Raw genomic sequence first — 27,790 nt, forward strand, 5'->3', positions numbered from 1 at the left:
TGCTATAGTTTTGTTTGCCGCATTTAGCTTGCTATGATAGCCATACGCAATACTGTTCCGGTAAGCGTACCTGAGAAGCTCAGATTTGAACTAGAGGTCAAGTATTTGGCTACAGAATTTCGTAGATAGTTGAAAGTATTGGACGCCTGATTCCGCCGTTGTGTTCGCGAACATGTCTTTCAGTACGATTTGAGCCCGACAGCGACGGTTAGCAACTTGGTGGCCATATCATTTCATTTGTTCAAATAGTTATTATTGCGAGGTATTATTGTAGTTAAGTTTTTTTTTAAAAAGGCTCATATGCAATTGAAGTGGGCTGAGCTATAGAGTAGATCCAACAGATTTCAATAGTCTCGGCAACAGACGATTGGGCAAAAAAAATCAAGGAATAAGCGCTTTAATGCAAAAAAAAAAAGTCGAAATGATAAGATACGTCTCAACAAGCCGCTATTACAATTGACTCTATATGTTAATAAGATTGAGTGTCCCTTTTATACACCAGCATAGAGGTCCAGCTACTCCATAGAAAGCTGAAGAAAAATTGACAGGAAACCTAGACGATTTCTGATTTTCATCAAACACCAACGAATAATCTATCCCAGCTTACACATGTGGTAGTTATAGTTATAACGTACGAAATCGCATTTTAAATCAATATAAATCGTTCGTAACTTCCAATAATAGTAAAAGTAACTTAATTCTGTTTTGTCACAGTGAGATGCTGGCTCAATCAAAGTTCGATTCATTGATGGCTTTCGCCTTTTTTCTTTTACCTGTCGCGTTCACATTCCTTCCCTGCTGGTCGGCCACTTTTTTACTGGATTTAGATCCGAAGGGCTAATAGCCAAATCGTTCGCTGGAAGGCCGACGTAGAGGGGCTAATTTTTTTGGCCCGTTTTTTTGGAGCCTGAGCACAGCCCGATCGGATATGCGCGGTTATTTGCCATCTTCTTACTATTATATGGTAGTCAGACGCCTTTCGGACTTATTTGGACTTCGGTCACCTACGGCAAGCTCAGCTGAACGAATAAGAAATAATATTGTGACGATAGCTAAGCTATGTAGCATGGCCGCGTACAGCAATGTTATAGGCTGCATACAGGTAGCTCGCCTATATAGTATAACGTCTACGTTTCACCGCACACTGTTTAGAAATCTAAGCGTAGGATAGATATATCCGCATGTTTCTTCTAAACCACAGTCTGCCCGAAGATACTGAATCTTCTATTTTCACGGAAAGATAGCAGTTTGTAGCAGGACGGACAGCTGCGACCGCGTGACCTAAGGCATGCTACATGCATGTGCAGTAGTGCGCAATGAATAAAAGATAACAGAAGCCTTATATCCTAGGTTAAAACTGTCAATGGAATACAGCCTTTCCAGCAACGTTGGAGATGAAAACTGAGCAGTTTAGTAGTTGCGCGCTTAGATAATATATACGAAAACTTGTAATGTAGTTAAGCTGAGACCTGGGTACTATATTGATTGTGTGTCACTATGGTATTCTTAAATTTTCCGCGGTACCACATCCTTTCCGCTGTGTGATATGCCAATCAGCGCAAGGCTTCGATGAAAGCCAAATTTAGTTAAAAAAAAACCAGCTCAATCTTGCACCTCAGTGTAAAAATAGCCTGATTGAGATATACCCATTCTGCCACTCACGGCATTAAATAATGTCAGCCTACGAGCGCCCGTTCTTACATAAGCCTGTGTAAGGCGCTTATGTAAGCTGGTCTTTCAAGAACAACCTCCGGCAATCAGATCCGAGCACCGGATGGTCATAACTCCTTCTGTTCAGACAGCACTGCAACACTCGATTTGTTGTTCCATCGTAAGCTGACAAATTACCACGAAAAGGTACTTCTGTTTGGAAAGATGAAACTTGCCATATATGCAGGGCAGGCGAACTTAACCGAATTCTTATTATACAACAACTGTATTCAATGTAACTGACCTGCTAACAAGTTTTACATTAATTAAAACAGGACTCCTTTCGTTCGTTATAAATGTTTTCGCGATATTAGTAATTAAACTAGACTAAAAAAGCAGTAATGTACAGCTTTGATAGCAGTTGAATAAATCATAGACACAGATATAATACAAGGTCACGTTCTAAATACATTAAACTCAGATACGGGATATCAACGTTTCTCCTTTTTGTTCTGGAAGTTTACTTGTTCATTTCTGAATCGGCTGCTGGGTCTGTATGCCGCCGCCGCGGCCTCAGGCATGTCCCAAACGATACAGGTAAGCGCTGCAGCTGTTTCATTTGTATCGGATTTCCGGTAAGTGTTGCGTTTCATTGATACGAACTTCCTCAAAAACAATTGTTAATTGAAGAAGAGTTATTCGGGTTCTTTTTGCTGATCCGTTTTTCGGACCGAAGCATACCGTGTGTATTTACGTTCGACCTGAACAACTCCGCATGCCCAAAATAAGGTACGCACTCGAAATAGGAATCAAATGCCCCATTTCGGGCAACGGAACAGGCCGAAGCTTCATAATATATACCATGATACTATCCTTAAAATAAAGGCCAGACCATGTATAAACAATATTTTAATATACCGCATGTTCGTTATGCTAACGGTACATACTGTATGTCGATTTAATTGATCCCGTCAGGAATACCCGTTGATTGCATGATTTTATGTATTTCAATAGTTCGTTTACTCAGACCTTCCGAGCCACCGACAGACCACGCATTGAACGCACCGTACGATAACACTTGCTTAGCAATAATAATATCGTAACCGCAACATATTTAGCAAATTAATTAGGTAATTAATATGATCAGATTTTGATTAGACTCGTCTTGCACAGACCGACGTTCTGGTTTTCCGTCAAAGAACGTAAAGCAAGCTAAAAAGTTGCCAAAGTCGCTAACTGATGTGCCATTTACCAATTCGCTTGTTTGCCCTCTGAAGGCGCGTTATATCTACAATACGCTAGAGCTCATCTTTAGCGGCCTTCGTTTGCTTTATCGTCGCTCCTTCCTCTCCCTCTGTAAATTCTGTCAAACCATTTCATCATTATGAGATTATTTCTCAAGGACAGCGTGCGCGTACGGGCGGACGAGTGAGCGTTGACGAACTAATGACATTATCGTCTCCTGTTACTAGTGCATGCAACAGAAAAGTCATTCGCAGGGGCATTGCTCACTGTTCGCTCCCCTATTTTTTCATTGCTTTTACTTCACCCGTTTTCCAACACACCCTTCTGGCTGTTTGATTGCCCATCCTCCTCCCGTACCTTCTACACATCGTCTGCGTTTTGCGATGTTAACTCGCGATGCTTACTAATTTACGTACCAGTACCAACGTACTCATATGCACTCATAAAAGACGTCGGCAGACGACGAACCAGTGATGTCCGGCGGATGCCCGCGACAGCAGAAGGAGGATACTCACAAGGCCCGGGTCATTCTTACTAGTATTACGACTAATGCAACCCCTCGGCTAGCTTTATTTCGGTCCCGTTCGGCTGTTGTTTATACTTCTATTCTGCAAGTACTGCTACTACGTGTTGGACTACCTGTTCTGCTGTTGCCACCACCCTATTTCTTCAGGAGATACTCGAAACACCGCGAAGGGAGAACTGTTATAAACCAAGCGATTATTCTCGTCTGGAAAAGCTTGACGCCAAGATAGATGGACCCTATACTCCCTCCTCGGTCCGATTTGGGTTTCACCTTACAGTCAGGTAACTCACCGGGTTGTCAGCTTGCCAGCCCACTATAGGACCATGCAAGGTTGACGTTATGCTAAAGACAAATTATTATAATAAGCCGAACGAAAAAGAATGACTAAGTAAAAGACAGCGAAAGGACCAAAGAGAGCAGACGGAGCCACTCATTGCCATTGGTCCCTATGGTATATTAGTTCGTTCATTTGACCATTGTTGTTGCTCTTGAGTACTTTATTTTCATATGAGCATAATAGCAAAAGTGCTAGAATAGTGGCAAAGGAAAGCTTCAAGAATACGTAAGATGACAAAATGTAATGGAACCACCTCCAGCATCTCTACACCGCTGTGCTTTTTGGGATTCTATTATTTCGCTTATTCTGTCCAAGACGACAGCCAGCTGGTGGTGTCATAGTCAGGCCTAGGATGCGGTATGTCTATAACGAAAACAGCCACTACCCGAATGTGACGGCTGTCGACTTTTACGTTAGCGACAAACGGTAACGTTATTTGTGTGGATCGCGACAAGCAGATTGGTTTCGAAAATACACGGATACGCGAAGATCTTAAACTGGGTTAGCTTATGAGTCTTTGTTGAATAATGGGCCGAGGCAGGCTTCAGCAAAATGAATAGCAGAAAGTATGGTGACTAGGCAAGGAAATCGAGTGACCTTCACGTTTTATTCAAGCATTCGTTGTTTTAGTTAGAGGAGAGCTACCTCTTTGTCAAATCATCGTCGTGACATCGCAGGCCCTAGTACTTTTCTGGCGGCCAGAAAAAGACAGCAAGTTCTAATATGTGATGATGGACGTTAGTTCATAAATTTTAGCTGATCTCTTTTAAAATAGAATGGAGGACCGTCACCTTAGCAATGCAGTTCCCATAGAGAAAAGTCATAATGTTGTCCACGTATCTTGTCCTCTTCGGCCCTTTGCCAAACAGAAAAGGCTAATAAGATTTTTCCACTAAGTAAAGTATGATTATAGTCAAGATACTGTGATGTTATTTCCATTTTGGTGTGTCTCGCTTTGTATGTCAGGTTAGTTAGATATGCATTGTATGTTCTTTCCTTATGTATCGTAGTATGATGTCTCCGATAAGGTCCGGTTCCCAGCTGTTACATGCGACTACGCATCACGGATATATATGATGTTATAGTCAATACGAGTCCTATATATACATATAAAAGTATAAATAGCATTTTCGAACCCTTAGGTGTGATTAATAAAACATCACGACACTTAAGTATTACTAATCGATTTTATCGATTAGTAATTAATCGAGCGTACTTCAACAGTGACCTTTGGCTGTATCAGTGTCACAAACATTTAAATGGCCCCTCCGCACTTTCTATATATGTACATATATGTATGGTATGACCGTAGTGTACAATAAGCGGCTTAAAGCTGGTGAAACCTTTAGTTAGCTGTTACACTTTAAGGTCAGACTATCATTGCATGTTCTTCTGAAGTACAGAGAAATTTAATTATTGGCTTTAATGGAAGCCGGATGATATTGATTTTGGTTTCCTTTGATTTGAAAAAAAATTATATATGGCTATACAATAAGAAATATTTGCCCTATAGAGTAGTGGCCTATTTCCTACCTTCCTGGTAAAGGCTGATTGATGAGACAACTTGGCAAAGTAAATCGGTTCTTCTCGACCCGGACGCGGAATGCTTGGTGCATCAAAATAACCTAGCAAACATTTGACAGTTTCTCGTCTTACCGCATTCACGCTCCCTTCAATTAACAAGTCCAATATGACTTCGCGTGAGGAAATAGGTTGCGGTACAGTTATTCTGCTCAAAACAAATAGTAGCCTAATATACGAGGACTTGATTCGTCACTTCTGATGAGATGGATGTCTGAATCAGTCTACGTATTGTACCTAACGTAAAAATGAATTGGCAGTTAACTTTATTGTAACTAGACATATTTATATGAATACGTACGTACATGATAGTTCGCTGTACGGGTTATGAAGTTCATTAAATCAGGCTCAAAAGCCCGCATAGAGCTATTGCTTCTAGCTATTTTTCTTTGTGTTTCGCTCGATCCATTTGTACGGGCACAACTATCATCCATTGATCCATCTTAATTATATAGTAATAAGGAAACGTTTATGTTCTTGTTAATGCAGCTCCATGATACGACCCACGCATACAGAAGTTAGTTATATATCTATTGAAAATATCGTGTTAAGCCAGAGATATATTCACCTGAGTTTATCAGATCATTTAACAAAGGTGTTTAGATAATAAATCTAGCATGTAGCAATATACAAAGGCCATTCCACGAACTTTGCCTTAACTTAAGAAAAAAAACATTACACGTTAAATTATCAGTGTAGCGAGCCTATTTTTACGTATTTATGTATTCATTTTTGCGTATATAAAAATTCTGCAGCAGCAGTGATACATATCGCGTACAAGATGACCATTTGCTATGCCGATGTCTATACTTTTTGCTCATTATCAAGCCCGACCGCTAGCAACGAACCAATGTGGGTTTACTTAACTTTGGGCTTACTAAAGTAAATTAAAAAGCTATATACGATGCCTAATCGAGAATCATTGTCGATATTGACGTGCATACCATGCATTGACTAGAATCTGGTAAGTTCGCAGGAAGGTACCTGTTGCAAATTCACCCGCACAACAATTATCACAAAGAATCGGCGTGGCTTAATTAGAAAATTTACTATTTATATCAAGTAACTTATATATGCGTTTATATACAGCCACAATGTAATCGATATAGCTGAGTCGATACGTTGAAGAATTTCATGTACTCCTTTAATTTTCCCGATCTGCCACTTAATGACGAGCGTTGCTGAGCAAACCGGCAACGGAGTACGCCTCTTCTTTAGTTCGTAACAAAGACGATCTTCAGCAAGATTTAAAAATAAAATCAGGTGTCGGATGTTCTCACAGTTTAGGTGCCTCTAACGCATCCATTCGGCTGGAGGTCGTGAGCATTGCTAGCTAACCACCTACGGACTCATCATTGCTAACTATTGGGGGGTCAACTGGTGATCATGCTTGTTTTCTGTTGGCACTAGCAAAGCCACTGTCATCAAATTTAAACGAAGCACTTTTTTGCGCTTGTGTAAGCGTAGCATTATCGTCCGTAGTCGGCATAATATCTCTTGCATTCGCGTCACAGTATAGCATTTCCTTAAATATATTTTAGGAGAGGGAGAGCAGGTTACAACTACGGATCATTTACTGTTATTTTTCCAATTTTTTGGCTTTTTTGCAATGCGAAATTTGCATGTCTTTTTTCACTTTAGTTTCAAGTATCGCCCGACAACTGACAATTTATACAGGCCGAACTGGTATTTACGAGAACTGCACGTTAAAGACGTGCACAGTTCGCACTTTAGCCACGGCGCCGCACGATCAGTGCCAATTATCTCGCCACTATGCAGCCAAAATTTCTTATTGAAACGGCACAGCTATTTTTTTTTTTTGCTGATTTATTTATCTTCCTCAACCGATTTCACTTATTGCGCTTCGGTTTCATTAAATTTACCAGCACCTACTTTTTACTAGGTTCTACTAGGGCTAGCGTTAACTCAGCGTCTCTTTTCGGTGTTGACTCCAACTTCTCTTGCTCTCGAGGTTTACTCATTAGAATATACACTATTTTTTTTTATCACCTTATTTTCTACCAGTCTGGATTTAGCTTTGGTTAAACAGAATTGCTCTGATAAGGAGCTGCCTGGACAGACCTTGTACCTCTGCTGTCTGTCTAGCACTGTTATTATTGTCTACCTCGCCTCGACGGTTTCGTTTTTGATGTTCTTTGATCTTTTCAATGGACCCTGGCTTCATACCGATCCACTGATCGACGGGCCGATCCGCCTATTATATTTCTGCCGTTAGTTTTTTTTATCTTTTGACTTTCTCGTCTCAGTTCAGTCTCTTCCGTCAGTCTTTCTTAGCACCTCTCTCTCTGCACAACAAGTTCACTATATTCTACTTTTGTGTTTATCTCCGTTTAGTCAGCCGTCTTTCCCTCCTATCTAGTTTTGTTAGAATCGTGCAATGACCAGCGTGCTGGCTCTTTACGTCTAGCACCATCTGAGTCAGTCATGGCCTGCTTCTACTTCTTTTATGACCACTACTACAGAAACTAACGGCCGATCACTTTCAAGCCTGCCACCTTCGACGCTTATATTTCCCATGGGTCTATTGGGTACTTACGGACATCGCCATACGCGTCTCCAACAGGTCTATATCTACGCATCGCAGTGATTCCAGTTGTTCGTAACTGCAACGTCAACCTGCAAGAGCTAATGCGTTGATAATTTTGCTTTCCTCCTTTTAGATGTAAGGTCACTTAGTCTCACCTCTGAACTGGCTTGTTTTAGCTCTGTCTGTTATCGGATCCATCATTACTTTCATTTTTGTCCGTTCATCCCGTATCTCGCCTATGAAGTTCTACAGGGTCAATTAAACGACTCTGCCTGTACTTCTTATGGCAAAGTGCTTCTTCTGCCTTTTTCGCCTACTACATCCTGCTAACACACCGGTCCCGGCTCTCTGTTAACTATTGACCTCGTCAGTATAGCTGGAAAAACTTGGAATTTGATGCTCTGTTATGTTTTTACTTTTGGCTAACTGGTATTTCGCCATGTGAACGACGCTATTACAGGAGTTTTTTTTTGTATATTGTTCTACATACTCAATCTTACTCTAGGTCGATAGCCTTGTGCGTGCGATTTGTTTCATTTGTATAGAATAGGGCTGCACAAATGGTACCTGCTTTACCCGTTATGTTACATTAGCATATAACAGGGGATCGATGGTAATCTTACATGGTGTAATAGTAAGAGATTTATTGAATTAGAAATTATCTTGCTAAACGAATAAGTTGTTTGACCCCTTTCCTATTGTAGGTTTCAACTGAGTTTTTTTTTATGCTGTCATATCTTGAAAGCTCAGAAGTAAACTTCTCGATTTCCAACCTGTTAGTTATAAGAGCTAATAAAATAACCTATTTTTTTTATTGACTGCGTTGCTTCTAGGCTAAGGCTTGCTAGTCTGGGGTCGCCATGTCTAATAAATCTCGCCCAGTACCTCAATATCTGTCATAAAAGAGCTTTGCCAAAAGGGGTTTACTCTTCGGCACTTCAACGTTTTCCTCCCATTATCGCTTTCGATAATTGGTGACCGTCCGTCTCGCCGTAACAGCACTGAGAAACTGTATTGCCGTACAATATTATATTAATGCTTAATAGTATTCTTTTTAGGCGTGTAATTTCCAACAGCATTACTTTGATGAACCCAACAGAGGCGTAGAATATCACCAGATCTGAAAAAGGCTAGCAGTTTTGCCAAGCAATGAATACCTAGTAGGCACCGAAACCAGTTTCGACACCTGTTTGCTCCTAATTTGCCTTGGTGGAGCCGCCTACGTGATTTGCGGTCGGCCCTTACAGCACAGTCTCTTCATCTTCAGCCTTTGGTTAACTTGCTTTTAATGGCGGCAGAAACTGAACAGATATTAAACTCTGGACCTCTGATCCATCTGACTACCACAGAAAACACCCAAACTACTTCTGAGCACGATGACTTCCAAAGCGAACGGGTTAGATAAGAGAAACACCTGTTGCGTACGTCTTTTAGCGACAAATTCGTTTAGATGTATTATTTATTAAAAGTGAGTGCTTTTCAAATTTTATATTTATAAACATGGTTAATAACTGAACTAAGTTGAAGTACTTATATGTAATACACAGTTAGCTAAATGTTTAGATTTTTACGTCCGTGCCGCCATTAGAGATTTCATCAGACGGTAAGTTCCTGCCCTCACGAAACGAGGTAAGTGAGCCGGTACGAGGTACACGTAGTTCCTCAAGGTTTCGTTCAATACACAAAATAGGTATCTTTGAATCGTCATTACAGCAGAGTCAGTGATGTGACTTTTTTCGACCCTATGCCTCGGTTTCACTACCTCTCTAATGTTACCAAAATATCATTTTGTGTTATATATCGTCCGCTCTTAAAGCACGGAAGAAAATAACTGTTACTATACTTCTGCAGTGATGAGCCACTCCTTATAATGTTCATTTGAGGTATCGTCGATATCCTTAATCTCAGAACGTAGTACGTGTTGGAAGTCGCCTCTGTTTTCTAAGTGGAACACATCATGATATATCTCTAGTACGTTTACAAATCCAACGTATGATGTTTTGAAAACATTTCGAATTCCATTGGATCGCATTATTTTGGGGCCACGTGTCACCGCTATTGGAAAAGCCATTAATCATAACCTATAGATATCTAGACAGAACGTATTCTTGCTAAACCTTTTTAAAACTGTTCTTGGGGCGGCCCATTCTACTAAGCGACGATCGATAAACCCGTACGCTTTCATGTGTTTCAATCGGACGTAACTGGAAGGGAAAAACGCAAACAAGAAACTTCCCATTTACCCTATATAATGGTAGTGTGCTCCATGTTGCTTACAGGACAGCTGTTCCTGGTATTTCCTTGACATTCCTCGTAATTTAGTGGAAAGAAGTTCAAGGTTTTTTTACACTTCGCTAAGTTCTTTTTCTTTACAGACCTGCGAACCTAACAACGTCAACCGTACATTTTCGTATAATCAACCTAGCATTCTTGGTAGCTTCACTAACTGGAAATCCCTTATCTAAATTAAAAGGGGCATCACAAATTCGAATTTTTTTTGTTCGTACCTAGGAGCCAAACCACGAAGAACGATCAAACAAGAGCACGTGCATTGAGTTCGTGCCCTAGTGTCGTGCGTGTTTTAACGAGACAGGTCAGACGTTTCGCGGAATTTAAATCTGTGCATTGAGCGGCAACTCAGATTACTTTGCATCATCAAATTAGATAGCTGCGAGATAATAGATAGGAAAAAATACATACATTGACCCGAGATCTGGAGGTACGTTGGTGATCTCTGCACGCTCTGTCCAAGGTAATGTAAAATTTTCCGATTTGTTGCTATGAAATGCATATTTCAATGGATGAATTGAAAGGTTAACTCTCAGATTGTTTTTTCCGAACTTCTCGAAGTTTCCAAATTTGTTATTTTCGAAGGAGAGTATTCAGTACTCAAACATTTACACTGCGTTGGAGTTCAGAAACGCTAGAGAGAATGATGTGGCCTGGGAGAATATTAGAGATCTGTGTTCTTATGTTTCATGTACTATATGTTCGTGGTTTTAAGATCTGCTAAAATGGGTAAAATGGCGTGGGTGGGTTTATTTTGTCAAATGTTATAACACCACAGCAACAACAAAATCGAAATAGTTAATAGACTCTTTCGTTATTTTCTGCCAAAAGTAACAATTGTGTTATCAGTCAACGTCCGTCACCCACTTTGCATGATCAGGTAGTTCTGACGTTGGACAATGACGTTGTCGTGTTTATTGGAAACAACTTAAATATCAATCCAGAGTTACTTTTTCACACTTGCTGTTAATAATCAAAAACTTGATAGATACAAGTCAACAACCTAGTCTCCCAATATCAGAGAGATTATACAGAACATTTAAACTACTTCACATCATATGGGTTATACGAGCCTTTTTTTCGAGTTTTACGTTTGGTATCGCCGTTGGGCATTCGATCAGACAGCTAGTCCCCAGCACGAAGCGAAGTGTATTTATTCCCGGCTTCGAACCTGTCACAACCGAAATCACAGCGTGTCCTTAATATAAGCAGGCAAATACATTACTTAGTAAATAAATCACGGTTACAGGTTATACGGGTCTTCTTAAGCTATGAAACTAAAAATGGTACCCAGGAGGTGACGAGCGGCATGACATTTATTAGAATTTCCCGCATCTGCTGTAGCCCCTACATGTATCTTTAGGTTTGTGAAAACACAATGGTTCCTGGAGGGCCTGTGACAGAATACATCCATCCATCCATGCGAACTGAATGAAGATTTCCTTGTTTAGCCCTAGTCGTTGTTTTTAGTTGCATCCGAAACGAAGAAATTTTTTCTTCCAGCTCCTAAGTTTGTTTGGAAGTTTTTGTTGCTGGGAGCTTAAAGTGACGACATCAATTTTCAGACAGCAATGACAAGTCTGCTAGAGGATATGCTGAGCGACTTCGGGTCATTATGCGTGATTCTTCTTTGACGGAGGAGGCTTTGATGCGATTTAGTAATTCGAGGTTCTCCATTGTAAAATCTTCCCGAATGACGCGTATCGCATACGTTGCCATCGAAGTTACTTTGGGGTCGAACAAGTTGAGAGCGATTGCGAGGGAAAAGCAGAAAGGCAATTTGATCACCCATGAGGCCAACACTGCCTTCCTGTAACTTTCGGTGACGTGGGCAGTAAAAGCTTTGCCGCTCGTATAGAATTACAGCCCTAGATACGGAGGCCGGTTTATGTAGGTAAGAGGTGATTTGGTGGAGTACAAAATATCAGTGGCCGCTGTCTAACCTCCCTTTCTAAACTTTACTGCCCTCGTTCTGGTCAGGTTTATGGCCAGTCCCAAATCTATGACTGCCGCGGAGAGCCGAGCTAGAACTTGCTGCGTTTGAAAGCTGTTCGACTCGTATACTACTAAGTTGTCTGCATACAAAATGACTTCGACTGATTTCTTATTTGACAAGGGAGGCTCTTCAACAATATGGAGAATAAAAGTGCGGCTCGGGCCGTCCTTTTGAGCCAGGCCAGTTGTCTGTGTGAACGGTGGAAGTTTAGACACTTTGTTGTTATTCTCTTGCCCTATATAATCCCAGCAGGAAGGTCAAACACATTCTTAGAGACACCCACCTTCGTCAACATGAGTAAACCCTGTTTCTAGGCGTCGAGTTGAAGGCTGCCTTGAGGTTGACGAACACTGCGCGTAGCGAACTGCTCTCCTGACATCAGCCATCAGGACCCTGCACGCGATTTCTGCAGGATACTCTGCGGAACCCATATTGCTCCGTTAAAGTCGCGTGTCTGCTTTTTATGTAGCTGTTCAATCTATTAATCAGCAAGCCGGGGATCAATATATAACAAAAACCCTTCATCGCCATTCCTTGTCATGATGACAGCGCGTTTGGGACGCTTCCTACTTTACTAATCGCTGACAAAGTAACATCTCTCTATTGGGCTGAATGTATACAAAGATCCAGTGTATAAGCATTTATTAAATAATTAAATCCACCACACTGTCAGAGTAACGACGCATTCAAGATGCTTGTTACAGAATTCACGTGGACCGGTGCGGTTTCTTGCTGCGTACACTCTCAAGAGCCTGCAGTAGTTCCCGCATTGTGAAGTCCTATTGGACGTACCGCGTTATATTGAGATCTTCTCTTTCTACGTTGCAGCAAGAAAGGGCACGCGCGTGGTACCTTTTAAAACAAACATTTCCGCCAAGTGATTTATGAAGACCGGGAAGCTAATCGAACAAGTCGTCGAACTGATGTGATGCGTTAGCCACTTTTACGGTTAACGTTCTGTTGCCTTCGTGGCGCATACATTTTTCGAATGGAGGCGGAAGTGTAGAACTCGGATTGTACCTCAGCCCTAAGCCTGAAGGCCATCTGGGACCTCCTTGCAAGGCTGCAAGCGACCTTATTATGTACGTGTCTCAATTCAGTGACTAATGTTTAAACACGATGTTAAAAGTAGAAGTTCAAACGGTTTCACCACGGCTATACAGATTGATTTTACCTACTTAAACGATAGCAATATTTATGACCCTTCCATCGTAATCACGTAGATCAGTACTTCTATAAATATCAAATATAACCTATGTTTAGGGATTTTCATCTAATAAAAGGTTCGAAGATGAGAAGTCGACGATATATATCCGAAACTGCTGAGCGAGATTCTCCCAATATAGATGAATGCAACAAAATGCAGTTGTAAATTCCATGTAATCTTTCAATTTTGTAATATGCAACAATGTACTTTGTCATTTACCTTCGCTTTCAATTGTCTTATTGCTTAACTTAGTTTTTTTTTTTGCCGCAAAGGGCCTCAACCGTGGATTAAAGATGAACGCTTCGAGTTCTATATATGACACTATCTTTGCTTCACACGCTTGGTCCCTTCCAGCACAAAATGAATTGTATCTGTGGCCGGTTTCAAACCTAGATCGCTCCAGGTGTCCTCAAGTTTAAATGTTTTGACTTTCAGTATGGCCATTAAGCATTGTTGAAATTGCTGTCTCTTAGCACAAAACGATGCGTGCTTATGACCAGTTTCGAACCTAGACATGTGTGTTCTTACATTTACTAAGCAAACACGTTACCACTATATCATCACATTGACATTAAATTGCCCAATATGGGCTAGTGGCGACTTTTGTTTCTGGTATCTAATACCCTATCTATGAATCCACTTTACCCTCCAGAAAATCGTCACGTCTAGATGTTGTCAGGTTTATGCCTAGCTCAGAATAAAGCACAATGCCTTGTGTCCTTTTGCGTCATGAGGCGGCCTGCTTTTGTACCTCGATCTTCTGTCGGCGCCACGTACGGTAGTATAGAACGTCTAATTACGTAGGCACCATGAAAACATCACGAACTTCTTGCTTTGAAGTTTCTATAAGGTCAAATACATGTGACGCACTATATTTGCCGTTAGGATGTCCGAACTTGTTCTAGCTCTATTCAGCGAAACTTCAATTTTCCAGTAACTAGAATTTAGCGTTTCTTTTAAACGGCCACATTAATCACCGGAGAGAAAACTAATTGGCTGTCGGTGCTTAAGAAAATGGAAACCTAAAAAATACTTTTAGGTAGTTGCTCTTCTATGTTAGTTGGAGAGTTATTGAAGTCTATTAGAGTGTGACGACAAAACGGCCTAGCTATATCGGTCGAAACTTCTTCTGATATCAATGTCATTATTCGTACATAGTGTACTGGCTGCTTTACCGCTTAAGGAACTCATTAGGTATAGCAAAAAATACCTGCAGGAAGCTTCTTCAGGTTACTTCTTGAAGTTCGTGTCAAATAAGCTTTCTGTATATACCGACAGTTTGCTCTACCGATAAATGTGAACGAGCAGGATTTTGTCTATGCAACCAGATTAGACTATAAGATTGATGCTACCATAAGAGCTTTGTGATGGAACTTCGTCACATGGTTCAAGTGTTTACAGTTGTTAGAAGTGGTTAGAGAAAAAGCGCCGGCACACGCTCGGTAGTTTGCAATAACAGTCTGCTTTAAAGAGGGCGCTTTAAAGAGGATAAGCTAAACGCTTGTCATGAGCTGTTAACAAAAATATGGATAATCCAAATAAAAAGAAAGTGCATTTTAACTACTTCTGTACTATACCTTTCACCGAAGCCAAAACGCTACCGAAACATCCTGAGACATCTGCTTTGTGTACGCTAATGGTGTTTTTGCTGAATGGACTGGTCAAAATAGCCTTTCTAAAAGCCGTATCCATGACCTAAACCATGCCCCACTCTGGCCAACCGCCTGAATTTTATGATGCCCATTTGAGGGCATTTTTGAAAAAAGGGTTATCGAAAACATATCGAGGAATCAACCATAAAAAATCGGCTAGAGTTTCAGGGCCGTCGTTAACCACCTCAAATTCCTTGCGTTTACACGGAAACTTGGAAATCGCTTACGTCATAATCTCTTTCTATTCAACAAGGAATTGCGGTTCACCATTACATCTCAGCATATAATGACTTTACTGAGTGATTTTTACACAACATTGTTACCGGTGATGGGAAATGGTATTTATACGTCACTATGAACCAGGGATCTAAATGTGTGATTTTAGGTAAGAAGCCAAGGCCCAAGGTCCTATCAGATTCAGGTCATTCAAAAAAAAATTGTTTGTGTGTCTTGTAGGACTGCAAGGATCTAATTCACTGAAAATTGGTTCCTATGAAACATATGGTTGATCGGTACGTTTATTTTGTACTAAGTCATCCAGGCTATCCAAAGACAAGTCCAGATTTGCCAAGTCAGCTCATTCTGCATCGTAGCAAAACGATAAACGTAAAACACCGCAAAGTCTGCCCGCCCGGACATCGAATGGAAGGTTGTACTCCAGTCCCATAGTCTACGCATCGTGTGCCGACGAATTTTCAATATTTCTATTCGTTTTGTGTTCTTACCTTCGACACTCAAAACGTGAATGATAAATCTTCTTAAAATAAACCTACTATTTTCCGACGAGACGGTTTATATCGCTTACTGGATTGATAATAGAAAATCGTGAACAATAACGGGAAATACATAGGATAATAACTTATTCTCACAGAAATAAAAAAGGTGGTATTTTCTATTCAGTAAAAACACGGGAACTTATTATGAATCAGTTATATATACATTTTACAGTGGTTCGTTTGACTATGTAAGCATCATCATCCAAGATGATTTTCTTTCGGAGATTTACGGGTAAGCTTTTAAAACACCTTATGGCAGTCTCTAATAGAACTTGCTTCGCGACATCGATGATTGCCCACAAAGGTCCCTAGTAAATAGCTACAATAAGTGGTTTACAGGTCATCTTAGCTTTGAAGCCAACCAAAAAAAAAAAGGTGGTTTTCTGAACAAGTAGAGCTCATTGTTCAATAGAAACATGCTGCATACCAGATGAATATAACAGACGCCATAGACGTCTCGATTTTCTTAACTGTTGAGTCATAGAAATGAAGCGATCGAAAGAGAGAGAGAAAGCAAAAAGAAACTATTATACAAGCCTGAATCTAATTGTATAAATCTGTGTCTAAAATAACATTATGTTTATTGCCACCGTGCATACAATGCCAGCCAGGTTGGCAAAGCTTGAAAGGACCAAATGAACGGTAGCGGCCTAGCGCACCTCTTAGATAAATCATCATATAATGCTGTAGACGTTACACATTCGTATATTACATACAGGAAATGTATGAATATGGGCTTGTAAGGTTCGTGTAGGGTGTTGAATTGAAGATACACTTTATATGGCTGATCGCATACGGATCTGAAAGGCCATGTATTAATCGTGCTACTCATAGTACTGCTTCTGTATAGGCCCCTACCGTGAACTGAAGGCTCAGAAACTATTTGAATCACTTTGCTGAATGGATAAGTGATCCAAAAGCTTTTCTATCATCAGTGAAACTTTTTTAGCTCCCTATGTTTCCTCTGCTTAATAATACCCCAGATTAATGCCGAGGTGCATTGATGATACCTTCTAATTTTATATGATCCTAGCAATGGTCTCGGAGCAATCTCGACGATGGTTAAATATGGTCCGCCTGTTTTTATCAATTTTTTTTTATTCAAATTTATCAAAGATATCAAATTTTGTCATTTGTTTGAAATTATTATGCTCATACTTCTTTACGTTCAATAATTAGTGTCTTTAGAAAAGCTAAAGTACGAATACGTACTTCTCACGTTCATATTCATTAAGTGCCTAAAACAAGTTCCGATAAAGTAAATATTTATTAGGATTAATTATATAGGATTCTACGAAAACTACGAAACCTGAACAAAAAACGGATCACATTGACCAGACAAAAGTTGGTGCAGTTTTTTACGCTAAGCGTTTAAGAAGTTTCGTATGAAAGTATCCTACACCTGGCTATCACTGTAGGCGATGCTAGGAAACGGATGATTCTTATACAGACCTATTTTGTCTGTTTGTTTGACCAAGTTTTTCAACTACGTCGGCCTTTTTATATATATTCAGCAGATTTTCTACGCTCTGTTCATAAGAGCCACATTAGACGAATTCGTATTTGAAATTCTACAGGCATACCCCAGCAAATGCGTATTATATCAATGAGGGCTTTCAGCTGGAACCATCAATTAAAGGTTTGAATGCTGTGATTATCATAATTTCTTATAAGAGGCTTGGGGCGAAAGGAGCTTCTATGGGAAGAAGCTAAATGAACCGGCAAGGGCCGGGGTTAAAGCGGTCTGGCAGAATAAAACTTTCTTGGTCAAACGGAACTGAAAATGAGCATAGCTAGGAACTGTTGCAAGCTTTACGGCGTCTTACCGCTGAAGTGGAGCATCGCGCAACGTAAAGAATAGTTCTACTATAGTATAAAAAACGGGGCCTGTTAATGCAATTTATCATAAGCATTAACTGTAACATTTCATTATGACGCGCGGCCTTTTAGCCCATTAACCTTTAACCATCTCAAAAGCTGTATGCAGATAACTACAAAACCTGTAGACAAGTTGAAATATCCTCACTTAGGTGAGCCTAAGTCTAATTTTAAGAGGTAAACATTTTATTCAGGCAACGTACAAGACGTCGGTAGCGTTATGCTGTTTCCGTAATTGCCTGTAATTGAAGTTTTTGCTAAACACCGTACACAAAATGCTGGAAAAAGGAACTTATTTAGATGTTAAGGGCAGTGTAGCCCGTTAAATTTTTTCTCATTGTTTTATGTGAGATTCGGCGGATGCCCACTTCCTGAAACGACTCACAGTCTTCAAGTTGATTAGTAGGCCTGTGTTTATATAAATGTCTTAGTAATTTCATCATAAGTTATACAAGCCCCCATAAGCTTATATAAGTCTTCTACTTTTTGAAGAGCCCTAAATGAAATTGATCTCAAACGGTATTCACTACGTTCCCTCGTCTCTTAAAACTACGGTCATCGCTTCAACTTACGGTTATTGGCAACAACGTAAAGCAAAAATACACAAGTCACTCGAAGTTTGATGTCGCATCCACAGATCCGCATGGCAGTAGGAGTAATGTTCAATAGGCCTACATATATCACTTATAACACAGTTTATTTAATCCGAATTTTGCTGATATAATTATCACACAGTCGTTCACGCACATTCACTGCGTGCGACGTCCTTCGGTGGCACATCGGACATTGGCAGGAGTAGGAGACCCACTGAGTTTCAGAAAGAGTGTAAAGCTTGTGAACAAACTCGTCCGGCTACCGTCGCCCAGCGCGCTACGTACCTCGTGCAATTTTTGCTTCCCTTTCCACTCTGTTCGCCCTCGCTCAATTTTGTGAGGTGTACCCAACGACGTGGGGTGACCGTGTAAGCGAAATTATGCTTAACAAAGCCTGTGTTATCTACGAACGGGTGGGCACGTGGGTCGAATTGTTTAGGACTACCGACTGTAATGGTAATTGATTCTACTGCAAAGTTTTTAGAAGCATAGATGACACTACTTTTTTCACATGTATCCGTATGAATACGATTAATAATAGTGCGAAATAATACAAATTTTGCTTATCATTTCCAATGTTGTAGGTCACGCCAAAAAAACCTTCGTAAGGGCGACATTAGCCACTATTTTAATAGATTTTAACAAATCCCGCTTGTCGCTGTAGGTATGAAGGTCACCGCGGTTTGGAGCTTTCCACCTTCACTTATGTCAAAAAATCGTTTTACTGAGTTGACTATTACTTTAGGCTATACGATTGACGTAGCCATTTTATACAAGCGTAAACCTTACAAATAGGTACCATCGATTAGCTTCCAAGCCAAGATGCGCCTCTTGCTATTGAGCGGATGTTCTAAGTAGAACTGGTCAACCTAAGGGCGCCTATGGGTCTCCATTTATTAGAGCTAAGTTAGTCCTTTTTCATATCATCAGATGTTTCGCATACTGACCGCCCGATAGGTCTCTGAGAGCAAGCTGCAGACTACTTTTCAGAGAATATCAGACAACTCGACCAAGCAGGGGAAGGCGTGAGTGGCATTCTCCTAGTAGGCAGAACACAATGAAGAAAAGCATGTCTTCTTTTTAGTCTACTAGACTGACTTCCAGCAGGTAAGATTTCGTGCAAGTTTTCGTCAAACGACTTGAGGCGACGTCACGCAAGCATTATACCTTATAAAGTGCGCGAATCGTGTTATCAGTTTTAATTGACCGAGGAGCCGGTAAAGTCACGTAGCCTGAGAGTGATTTCGTATTCTAGCAACGCTCAAAGAAATGCAAAAAACGCTGTACGGATAAAGAAGACGACGATTTGAAGTCAATTTTGGGCGCTTTTAGTAATTCCACAGTCGTCACCTGCGGAAGTTGTTGTCTGTCGAATATATTTAGGGTGAAGCCTGGGTAAGCGGGTCGAGCAAATATGTCAAAGAATGTATATTCGTTTATTTATGAACCCGGTCGGCCTGAATGATATCCTTGTTAAATTCCAACTAGCCTGATAACGTTGTTTTTATACATTTAATCTAGGCCATAAGTCGAAGACTAATTTTAGCTGGAATAGCACACAGTGATACACTATCACACACCTTGTATGATTCACGCACGTAGAATTTTTTTAATTCATACGCACCCATACAAGACCAACATAGTCTGTGGCACAAAGCCCGATTTAATCTCTATATAATTATACCTAAACAATTATAGTTGATTTGTTTTTCTGCTTAAACATACAAAGCACAGTCCAAGCAATATGGCATGTACCGATGTACACATATTAATCATGGTATATTTTCTTTTAATCATACATATATCTGTTCGATCTATATAGTTTAAGTTGAAATTTTAGCAACAGCATTGAAAATAATTGTTCGTATTGAATTAAGTCAACCCTTGCTGAAGACGATCTAATTTATAACATGACTATTTGTTACTTCGTACACCTTTACTATAATTTTTCATAATAGTACCTGTGATGACGGCCGGATCTACTAATTGCCGGCTAATTCTTAGACCGAAAGTAAAACAATAGCGATAGATGTTGTATGGTGCCCAATTGAGCAGGACCATTTCAATCAATGATACCTTAGGACTATGTGACCTCCACATTAGTGGAAATATTCAGTTGTGGCCATGACCACTGTTCAAGTTCCCTAAAGGCAGCTACGTTTTGATGATGTCAAAGGGAATCGATTGTAAAACAATTAGTATAAGCATAGCTCTAAAAACCTAGATATTCAATCAACGTCGACCTGACAATGTCAAATATTCACAGAGTAAAAACAAAGTGAAGTTCGAAAGTTTTACTTGACGAAACTTGCTTATGGGTTCACCTTAACAAACTGAGAAGGCTCCTAACAGTTCCTGCCTAAAACAAAAGGAATCATCAAGGAACATTTATAGGCTCACTGGCGACGAGTGAATATTCACTTCGTAATAGTCATTAGAGCTCGTAGTGTTGTTAATTTCATGAGTGAGCCACTCGCCGGTCGAAATCTGTTAGATTCCCAATCGACTTAATGCCGATATCTCGGTCAAAAACTCGCCTTAATAATATAGACCCGTGTATAACTTGTGTAATTACTGTAAATTCCATCTATGAACAGAATTCATACATCTTGCATTCGACAGGGTGACTGTCGCCGTTGGGCGCGTTCGTATAGTTTTACTATTTCTAGTTAAGAACAGTCGTCAATTTCTTTGACTGCAAAGGCCACATTCACTATCTTTCTTTGATTTATCACAGACCTTCTACGGTGTCCGACGTAAGCAAGGATCAAAACGTCGCGTTTCTAGGGAATAACGGCATTCGTTACGCTTTAAATACGCTCAATGAGGACGCAATTTAATGGATGTAGTATAAGCATTGTCAATATGGGAATATGGGCATTTATATACTGATTCAACGGCACGAAGTTTTTTCTATAGGACTGCGAAAATTCCGTTCTACTGTCAGAAGGATAACAATCCGATTAGCTCGCATCCCTACCAAATAGGGGAACAGCTGAATATGGCAAACAACTCTCTCTAATTTCATTTCTAGCACAGTCAAAACCTAGTAGCAATCGCTTCGAGCCAGGCGGCGGGACCTTACTACGCCAAACAACGGTACGAGATATACTTTTTTCTATATCGTAATGGTTCTCAGTTTTCAGTAAAATATATTATGCTGTCCGAAGATTAATGGCGACATTGTCAGCGGACGTGTACCTCTGGAACGACCCCTTTTAGTAATTGAAATCGTGGTCGAAATAAAATGTTAGGAGCTTTGTAGAAGCAGCTTATGAAATTTACTCCGTGTGTAATAAAAAATCTTTAGGTAAGCGATATAGGCTTCAGAGGATCTTGATAAAGGATAGGTTTGTAGTGTTTTACCTAGGTAATTTTTTATACAGTGGAAATAACAATTCTTAATCTATAACTATAATCGGCACAGCTGGTATTAAGCAACGACAGGCTAGATTGTTTCGCTTAACATTACCGCGCGACCCAATGCCTGGGCCCCCGATAAAATTTCAAATCAACTCAGTAATGATCCGCTCAAAATCTATATCAACGCCTTTAGGCCCTTTACTAAATAAGTATCTATTGGAATTAATTATAGCCTATACATAGAATTTCATATAAATGCAAACATGTACTCAACGTCGCAAGTCTCATTGCGAATAGATGGACAGTAAATTATTATGAAAAATAATAAAACAACAATTAGTTTCGGCATTCGATAGCGAACGCTTGTAGAAAAGGAACGACATCTGGGGAGGAAAAGGAAAATTGACATCTCTCAAGTTACGGCTAGACGTACAGGCTAATATAATTGTGTGAAGAGGGTGGGTCGTCGAGAACATCGTCTCGTTCATCCAGCCGTCCAACGTGAAAGCTCCTGTAAATCGTACGAGACGTAAGCAATCGCACAGCCTTAATGGTCTTACGAGCGCGCTGCACTATGGACAATGAACATGAAAATCGCCAAAGAGCGAAGTTTCTAACAGTAACTGGTTCACTTATTGATTAAATGATCGTTAAAATATCCGGCATACAGCGGCGATATACAGTAATGGCCTGAAAACTTATGTGCCTGCAGCAAAGGAGGGCATTTGCCTTATCAACGATGATCCAACGAATCAAAAGAGAGATGTCAATTGGACACAGAGTGATTATTATCATATTTCAAATATTGCCGCTATTTTCATAGTCTAAGCTCTTGCACGACTGCAGCAAGGTATTCTCCATCATCACACTTCCCGTGACGAACTGTGACGACAGAATTTCTATTCTAGAAATCTGACTTTCTAGCTTCAGTTCCCGTCCACGCTTTATTTAACGGTAAAATCATGCAAAAATGTGCTGTTGTCACCACTGTTTGATGACATAGTATATATATGAATGCACAATGACCTACGATGGCAATTTTTTTATTGATACCTTCAAAGCTTGCTATAACTGGAAGACAATAGTGATATCAGTTAGCAGTTAAAAATATCATGTAGACTATATACGCGAGTGATCGAATAGTGTTATAATTCTGTGATGAATTCCGCCATTCATACGTTCGCTGCCTTTTTTCCTTGTTGATGGTAGCCATCAACTCGAAATCAATTCGAGCGTGAGCGTAGCTTATGCTGGGAGACACAATGCCTAAAGGCGATGCTGTCCGAATCATTTAGTTAGTTGAATTGAAACGCGGCAAAGGCGGGTTTGCAACGGCTGATGCCACTCCATCAGCTACTGCACCTCTCTAAGGTAACGTAATTAGTTTCGTTACTGATACGTATGGGCACGACATACTGCCTCCAGCAGTCCACCGTAGATAGCGACGTCCTCTAGCGCCAATGCTGACATTGCGACGTTTGTAGATAGTGCTTAAGGTAGCAAGTAAGTTAACGAAATGATTTGAATCGCTTGTAGTTCTTGGGGTAGAGAAACAATGCACACAGATTGTTCAGTAAGTTACGCAATTTAATTGCGAAATATATTAACTGCATGAGATGAAGTTACCTACCATTGAATTGAGCTCGATCGCACGAACTAGAATAGCATATTTCTCCATTCAACTGGGTAGCTGCTGTTGTATTTGTGACACTCCACAGAAGCATCAAACCATTCGTAAGCTTAAATTATACTTTCTCTTATTGCGTATTCTAAAGCATTAAAAAAACCCGAGGTGGCAGCAGCTTCGGATATTTATGTGTGTATGCGCACTATGACAAAGGATAGCTACTGGAAAACGAAGCTTCGGACGGCAGACTATAGTCGACAAACCTATTTCGTCTTCATATGTAGATCTTCTTTCTCCTATAATTAGTCGTGGAATGAGCTCATTCATAGAAATAGAACTGGACCTAAATTTCTGATTCACCGAAAAAGAGTACTTGAATCGGTAGAGTCACAAATGTGTTTTCACCGCACCGCCTCCTCTAAATCCTAGCCTTTTCCTTATATTAGATTTAGGAGGCGAAGATGAGTACTACAACGGACTTTCCCTAAGGTGTGCGCAAAACATAACTGTACCTTTGACGATAATAGGTAAATACGCATTGAAAATGGAATGGTCGGGTCACCCTCGGTGTGCTGCTATTTCTAACCTGTTTTGAGAAAATGTCAATCTAACTAGTATCATTTAGAACAAGCAAGATTAAATGATAGCTTACTTTATTCAATTAACCAGAACAAGTTGTGGTAGGATCGTCGTCAATACTATAGTCGTACGTTTTTCTTCTTTGTTTTATCGTTTCAGCGTAATAATTTTTCATCAGTCGATAGCAAACGCTGCGCAGGAGCGTACGTCAGCCAAGTGCAACCGCCTTATGAGAAATCTACTACGCATGAGCAATCAGCAGAGCTTATATTCTTTTGCTAGCAGAAAGCTCTATTTTTTACTGTTAACAATTAGTTCGTAAAGGCTTGTCACATATATTACGCTATCATTATAGGTGATCTTAAAGCAGATATCAGCTGAGACGTTTTAGGACCCCTGGTGCATTGCTGACGCGGTTATGTAAATCACTAGCCTTCTATATCCCATATTCGCTTTCCCTGCGGCTGAGAGCTAAAGGGCTAAAACTGTATAGATTAATGCTAAAACGCATTATCTATTTCCACGTTCATAACTACAAAGCTTTCAGGTGAAAAACAGTCGTAAAAAACGCTCGTACATTTCTGTCATCGAATGTTTTATTTGTACTCACGTAACATATTATCATGGACTAGAACCTGCACAATTGTAAATGAAATATTCGAACGTGCATTGCAGCCTAGGTAGCGGCGCCAACGTTATTTTCGGGTCCAGCCCGTCATATAAACAACAATATAAAAGAGACCAAAATTTGAATTAATTCCATCCGGCCTCTTGACTAGGATGACGTTGTTCATTTGATAATGAATTATTTTTTTAACACTTCACAGTACAAGTTTAATATATTATATATACATATAGGTTAAACTTGTACCTATCGCAGCTACCGTAGAACGCAGTAACCTGCGAAAATACTGACTTCGCTCAATGCTTGTGTCTGTTCGCGCAGTAAAAAATATTTGTCCGCTGGAAAACCGACTCTAAAACACTTCGTAGTATTAAATCGTGTGCTAATTTCACATTTTACTAGGACGACAACAGTAAGCATATGAACGTTTGAAAAAACTTACCTTGCTAGCTTCTTTGTCCGTTATAGGGCTGTTTATTGAATTTTCGTCGATCGCATAAGCTTTTTCAATGGTTAATCATCTTTCCGTTACCATAAAGTCATTCTCTAGCTTTTAAATTTCTAGTAACAGGCCGTTCTTTGAGCTGTCGTTGCTAAATTGGCTAATGTTGCTTTGCCTACGCTTGTCAGCGACTCCGTACTACTTACTAGTTGTCATGGGCTTCAATTTCTCGAACGGGTCGGAACCCATTCGAGCCAAGTGCCGCACCAGGGAAGCCGCAAAAGTTCTAGTTTGCGCGCCTAGCGCAGTCATACCGAACGATTTCATTAGAAAAGGGCCACAAATTGCGTTACTTACATTTGGTGAGTGCACACCCTCTACTTGCAAGTAGATCTTTCCAGGATGAATTTATTTCTTTGCAAAAACCGTTGAGCCGTTGATCGATCGATGATTGCGGATAATCGAGTATAGTCTATTCGTTCGATTGGATTAGACGAGCCTGAATTAGGCATTGGTGAGATGACCTTAGAACAAGCCATCTTGAAATATTCAGTAAAACTGCAGAAGGTGTTAACTTCCAGTTACCAGAGAGACTGCAAAACAGACCAATTCAAACGTTATCATTGGAAAACTGATCGAGCAAATTTCTCTTTCTCTCGAAGTTGGACAATCGTACATACGTTCGGCACAACCAACACGTGTCTATATGTTCGTCTGTTTATCATCACGCTATATTCATTTGTAGTAACCTTCGGATTTCGCTAAATTGATGTTTATGATGTAAAATGACGCGTTTATACGAAGTTTGGAGTTGATGGGCTAATATCGAAGTTGTGCAGATGTGTCCGAAAAGGACACAAGTCAATTGCGAAACTGGCTAAGAGTTACGAATCACTCTCCTCTAAGTCGCAACTATTTAATTGGACGTTTTTCAAGGTTGAAAGGCTAATCAGCGTATACTGTTAGCAAGTACAAAAGATACCGGAGTGTTATAGTCATACTCTGTCGAAATGAAGCCTGCATACTTTTTAATTGCTTGCGGGTTCAACGAGCATAGAATTGAGGCATGCAGCCGAAATTAAAGGTCAAACTTAAGCGATCGATGACCTGAGAATAAGTTCGAAGGGAGTCTTTGTTAAATTTCGTCCTCGCTTTTTCGATGTCGGAAATGGAAGCTCTTGAGGTTCTCACAGAGCTTTAGAGATGAACCGTTCCAACCTATGCGATACCCTTAAGACGGGTCAAACAATCAGTATACTCTCAATTGCAAAACGCTATCCATATTTGAAAAGGGACTCAGTGTGTGCCTTGCCTTCTATTCGAACAAAGCCTTCTGCTGCAACCAGAAAGTTCTCTTACATTTCTATGCCTACCACCTTTACCCCTAACTTTCTAACTGTAAGATTTGTTTAATTTTCATGCGCATTTAATTTAAGTAAGCCACATGAAAACGGCATATATAACGCTTAACATACGGAAAAAATTTACTTAGATAGTTGACAAGTTACCTTCTCCAGCGAAACCTCTAGTTTTCCAGGTACGAAAGTGAGCGCATTGTGGTCTATGACAAAAAAAGGCATAAGATACTATTACACATTTAGGTTCCGAACTAATTGCTCTAGGATCTTCGTCTTCGTGAAGTGACTCATTAGAGCTCTACTAGAATTACTAAAGCGAAGGCTTGAATTTGTCATGGGACACCTCCCTAAGCATTACACCAAAGCACTTCATACATAACGTCGCCGATTCCTTAGTCTATCACCTACTTAATGCAGAATGGTAAAAGATCAACATTTTGAAGATTTTTCCGGTTTTTTTTCATTACCTAGCGAAATGCACAAAAACGACCAGCAGCAACAATTGCATACTATTGCATATTAGCTATTAAATAGTTAATAATATAACTATTTAATAGGTAATATGCAATAGCATGCAATCCCACTGGGTACTGCATTATTTAGTAAGTAATTTGTAACGCCTAAGAGCATAATGTAATATATACAACTACACAGTACAGATGGAGTAATGCTGAGCCTTAGTTTGATGTATCATACGACTCAGATCAGAAAACTTATTTGAGCGTTCTTTGTTATTAGTATCGCTAAAAAGTTTGTTCTATTCAAATAGCCGTCACTTGAAAAAATGTAACGTACCATAGCGAGCTACCGCCTGAAATTCGCTTTTCTAATTTAGCCAGCGATGACTAGAAAATTATCGGCCGGTAGTAACGGTACCTATAAAGCAATTTACCGACTTGCCTTTCGTTCGTCATGTACTGGGGGCTCTTAACTTCGGTGTTTGCCTTAGTCTAACTGATTCAAAGGTAACCTATTCCTCTCAAGGTAAACTCAACGCAAACATATAATTAGCAAACGTATCATTAATTAATAATTTAGTAAGTCAATAACTTAGTTGCAAGCTTCGTAGATTTTAGCGCAGTCAAGGTTGGAAGGATAACAGAAGACCTCTATACGCCACTTATACCGGATACATAAGCGGATATCATTCGAAGTGCAAATCAATCGGGTACAACCCGCACGTTCTAGACATGCTAAGAGAATGAAGAACCGTATTTCTACGACAGAACGCTAGCGCGGAAAGATGCAGAAGAGTTGATTACGTATTTTCTTGCAAAAAAACTCTAAAATATTATATCACAGAAACAGATATCTCACTAGTGGCAACATACGTTGCTATTAAGGTCTGATTGTGCATTGGAATTAAAAGGACCATTCACAAAGCTAAAAAAAAAAGCGCTTGCAGATATCCTGTGTTTTTGGGCATCTTGGCATTTGTATAGTATTTGGTACTAAAAACATTCTCTTTCTTATATAATGAACTGTTAAATGCAAGAACCTTTATTGGACAAGCGACAT

General features: G+C 40.0%; 1 protein-coding gene across 3 annotated transcripts in view; it reads right to left on the bottom strand.

Annotated features, from left to right (window-relative positions):
* The window catches only part of LOC111263314 (uncharacterized), a 44,563-nt gene extending 26,040 nt beyond the window's left edge, over positions 1-18,523 (bottom strand). The window contains exons 1-2 of one of the 3 annotated variants that reach the window (XM_022838276.2): positions 18,258-18,523; positions 12,456-12,590 (exon numbers count right to left, since the gene is read on the bottom strand). In XM_022838276.2, coding sequence (XP_022694011.1) covers positions 12,456-12,590; positions 18,258-18,330 — 208 coding nt within the window. In that variant the 5' untranslated portion in view covers positions 18,331-18,523. Of the gene's footprint in view, positions 1-11,249; positions 11,348-12,455; positions 12,591-18,257 lie in introns of those variants that run through there. The other 2 variants (XM_022838277.2, XM_086969543.1) reach the window with 2 other exon arrangements.
* Positions 18,524-27,790: the final 9,267 nt, after the last annotated feature.

The sequence above is a fragment of the Varroa jacobsoni genome, unplaced genomic scaffold (assembly GCF_002532875.2).
Source record: "Varroa jacobsoni isolate VJ856 unplaced genomic scaffold, vjacob_1.0 scaffold_755, whole genome shotgun sequence".
Lineage (NCBI taxonomy): Eukaryota > Metazoa > Arthropoda > Arachnida > Mesostigmata > Varroidae > Varroa > Varroa jacobsoni.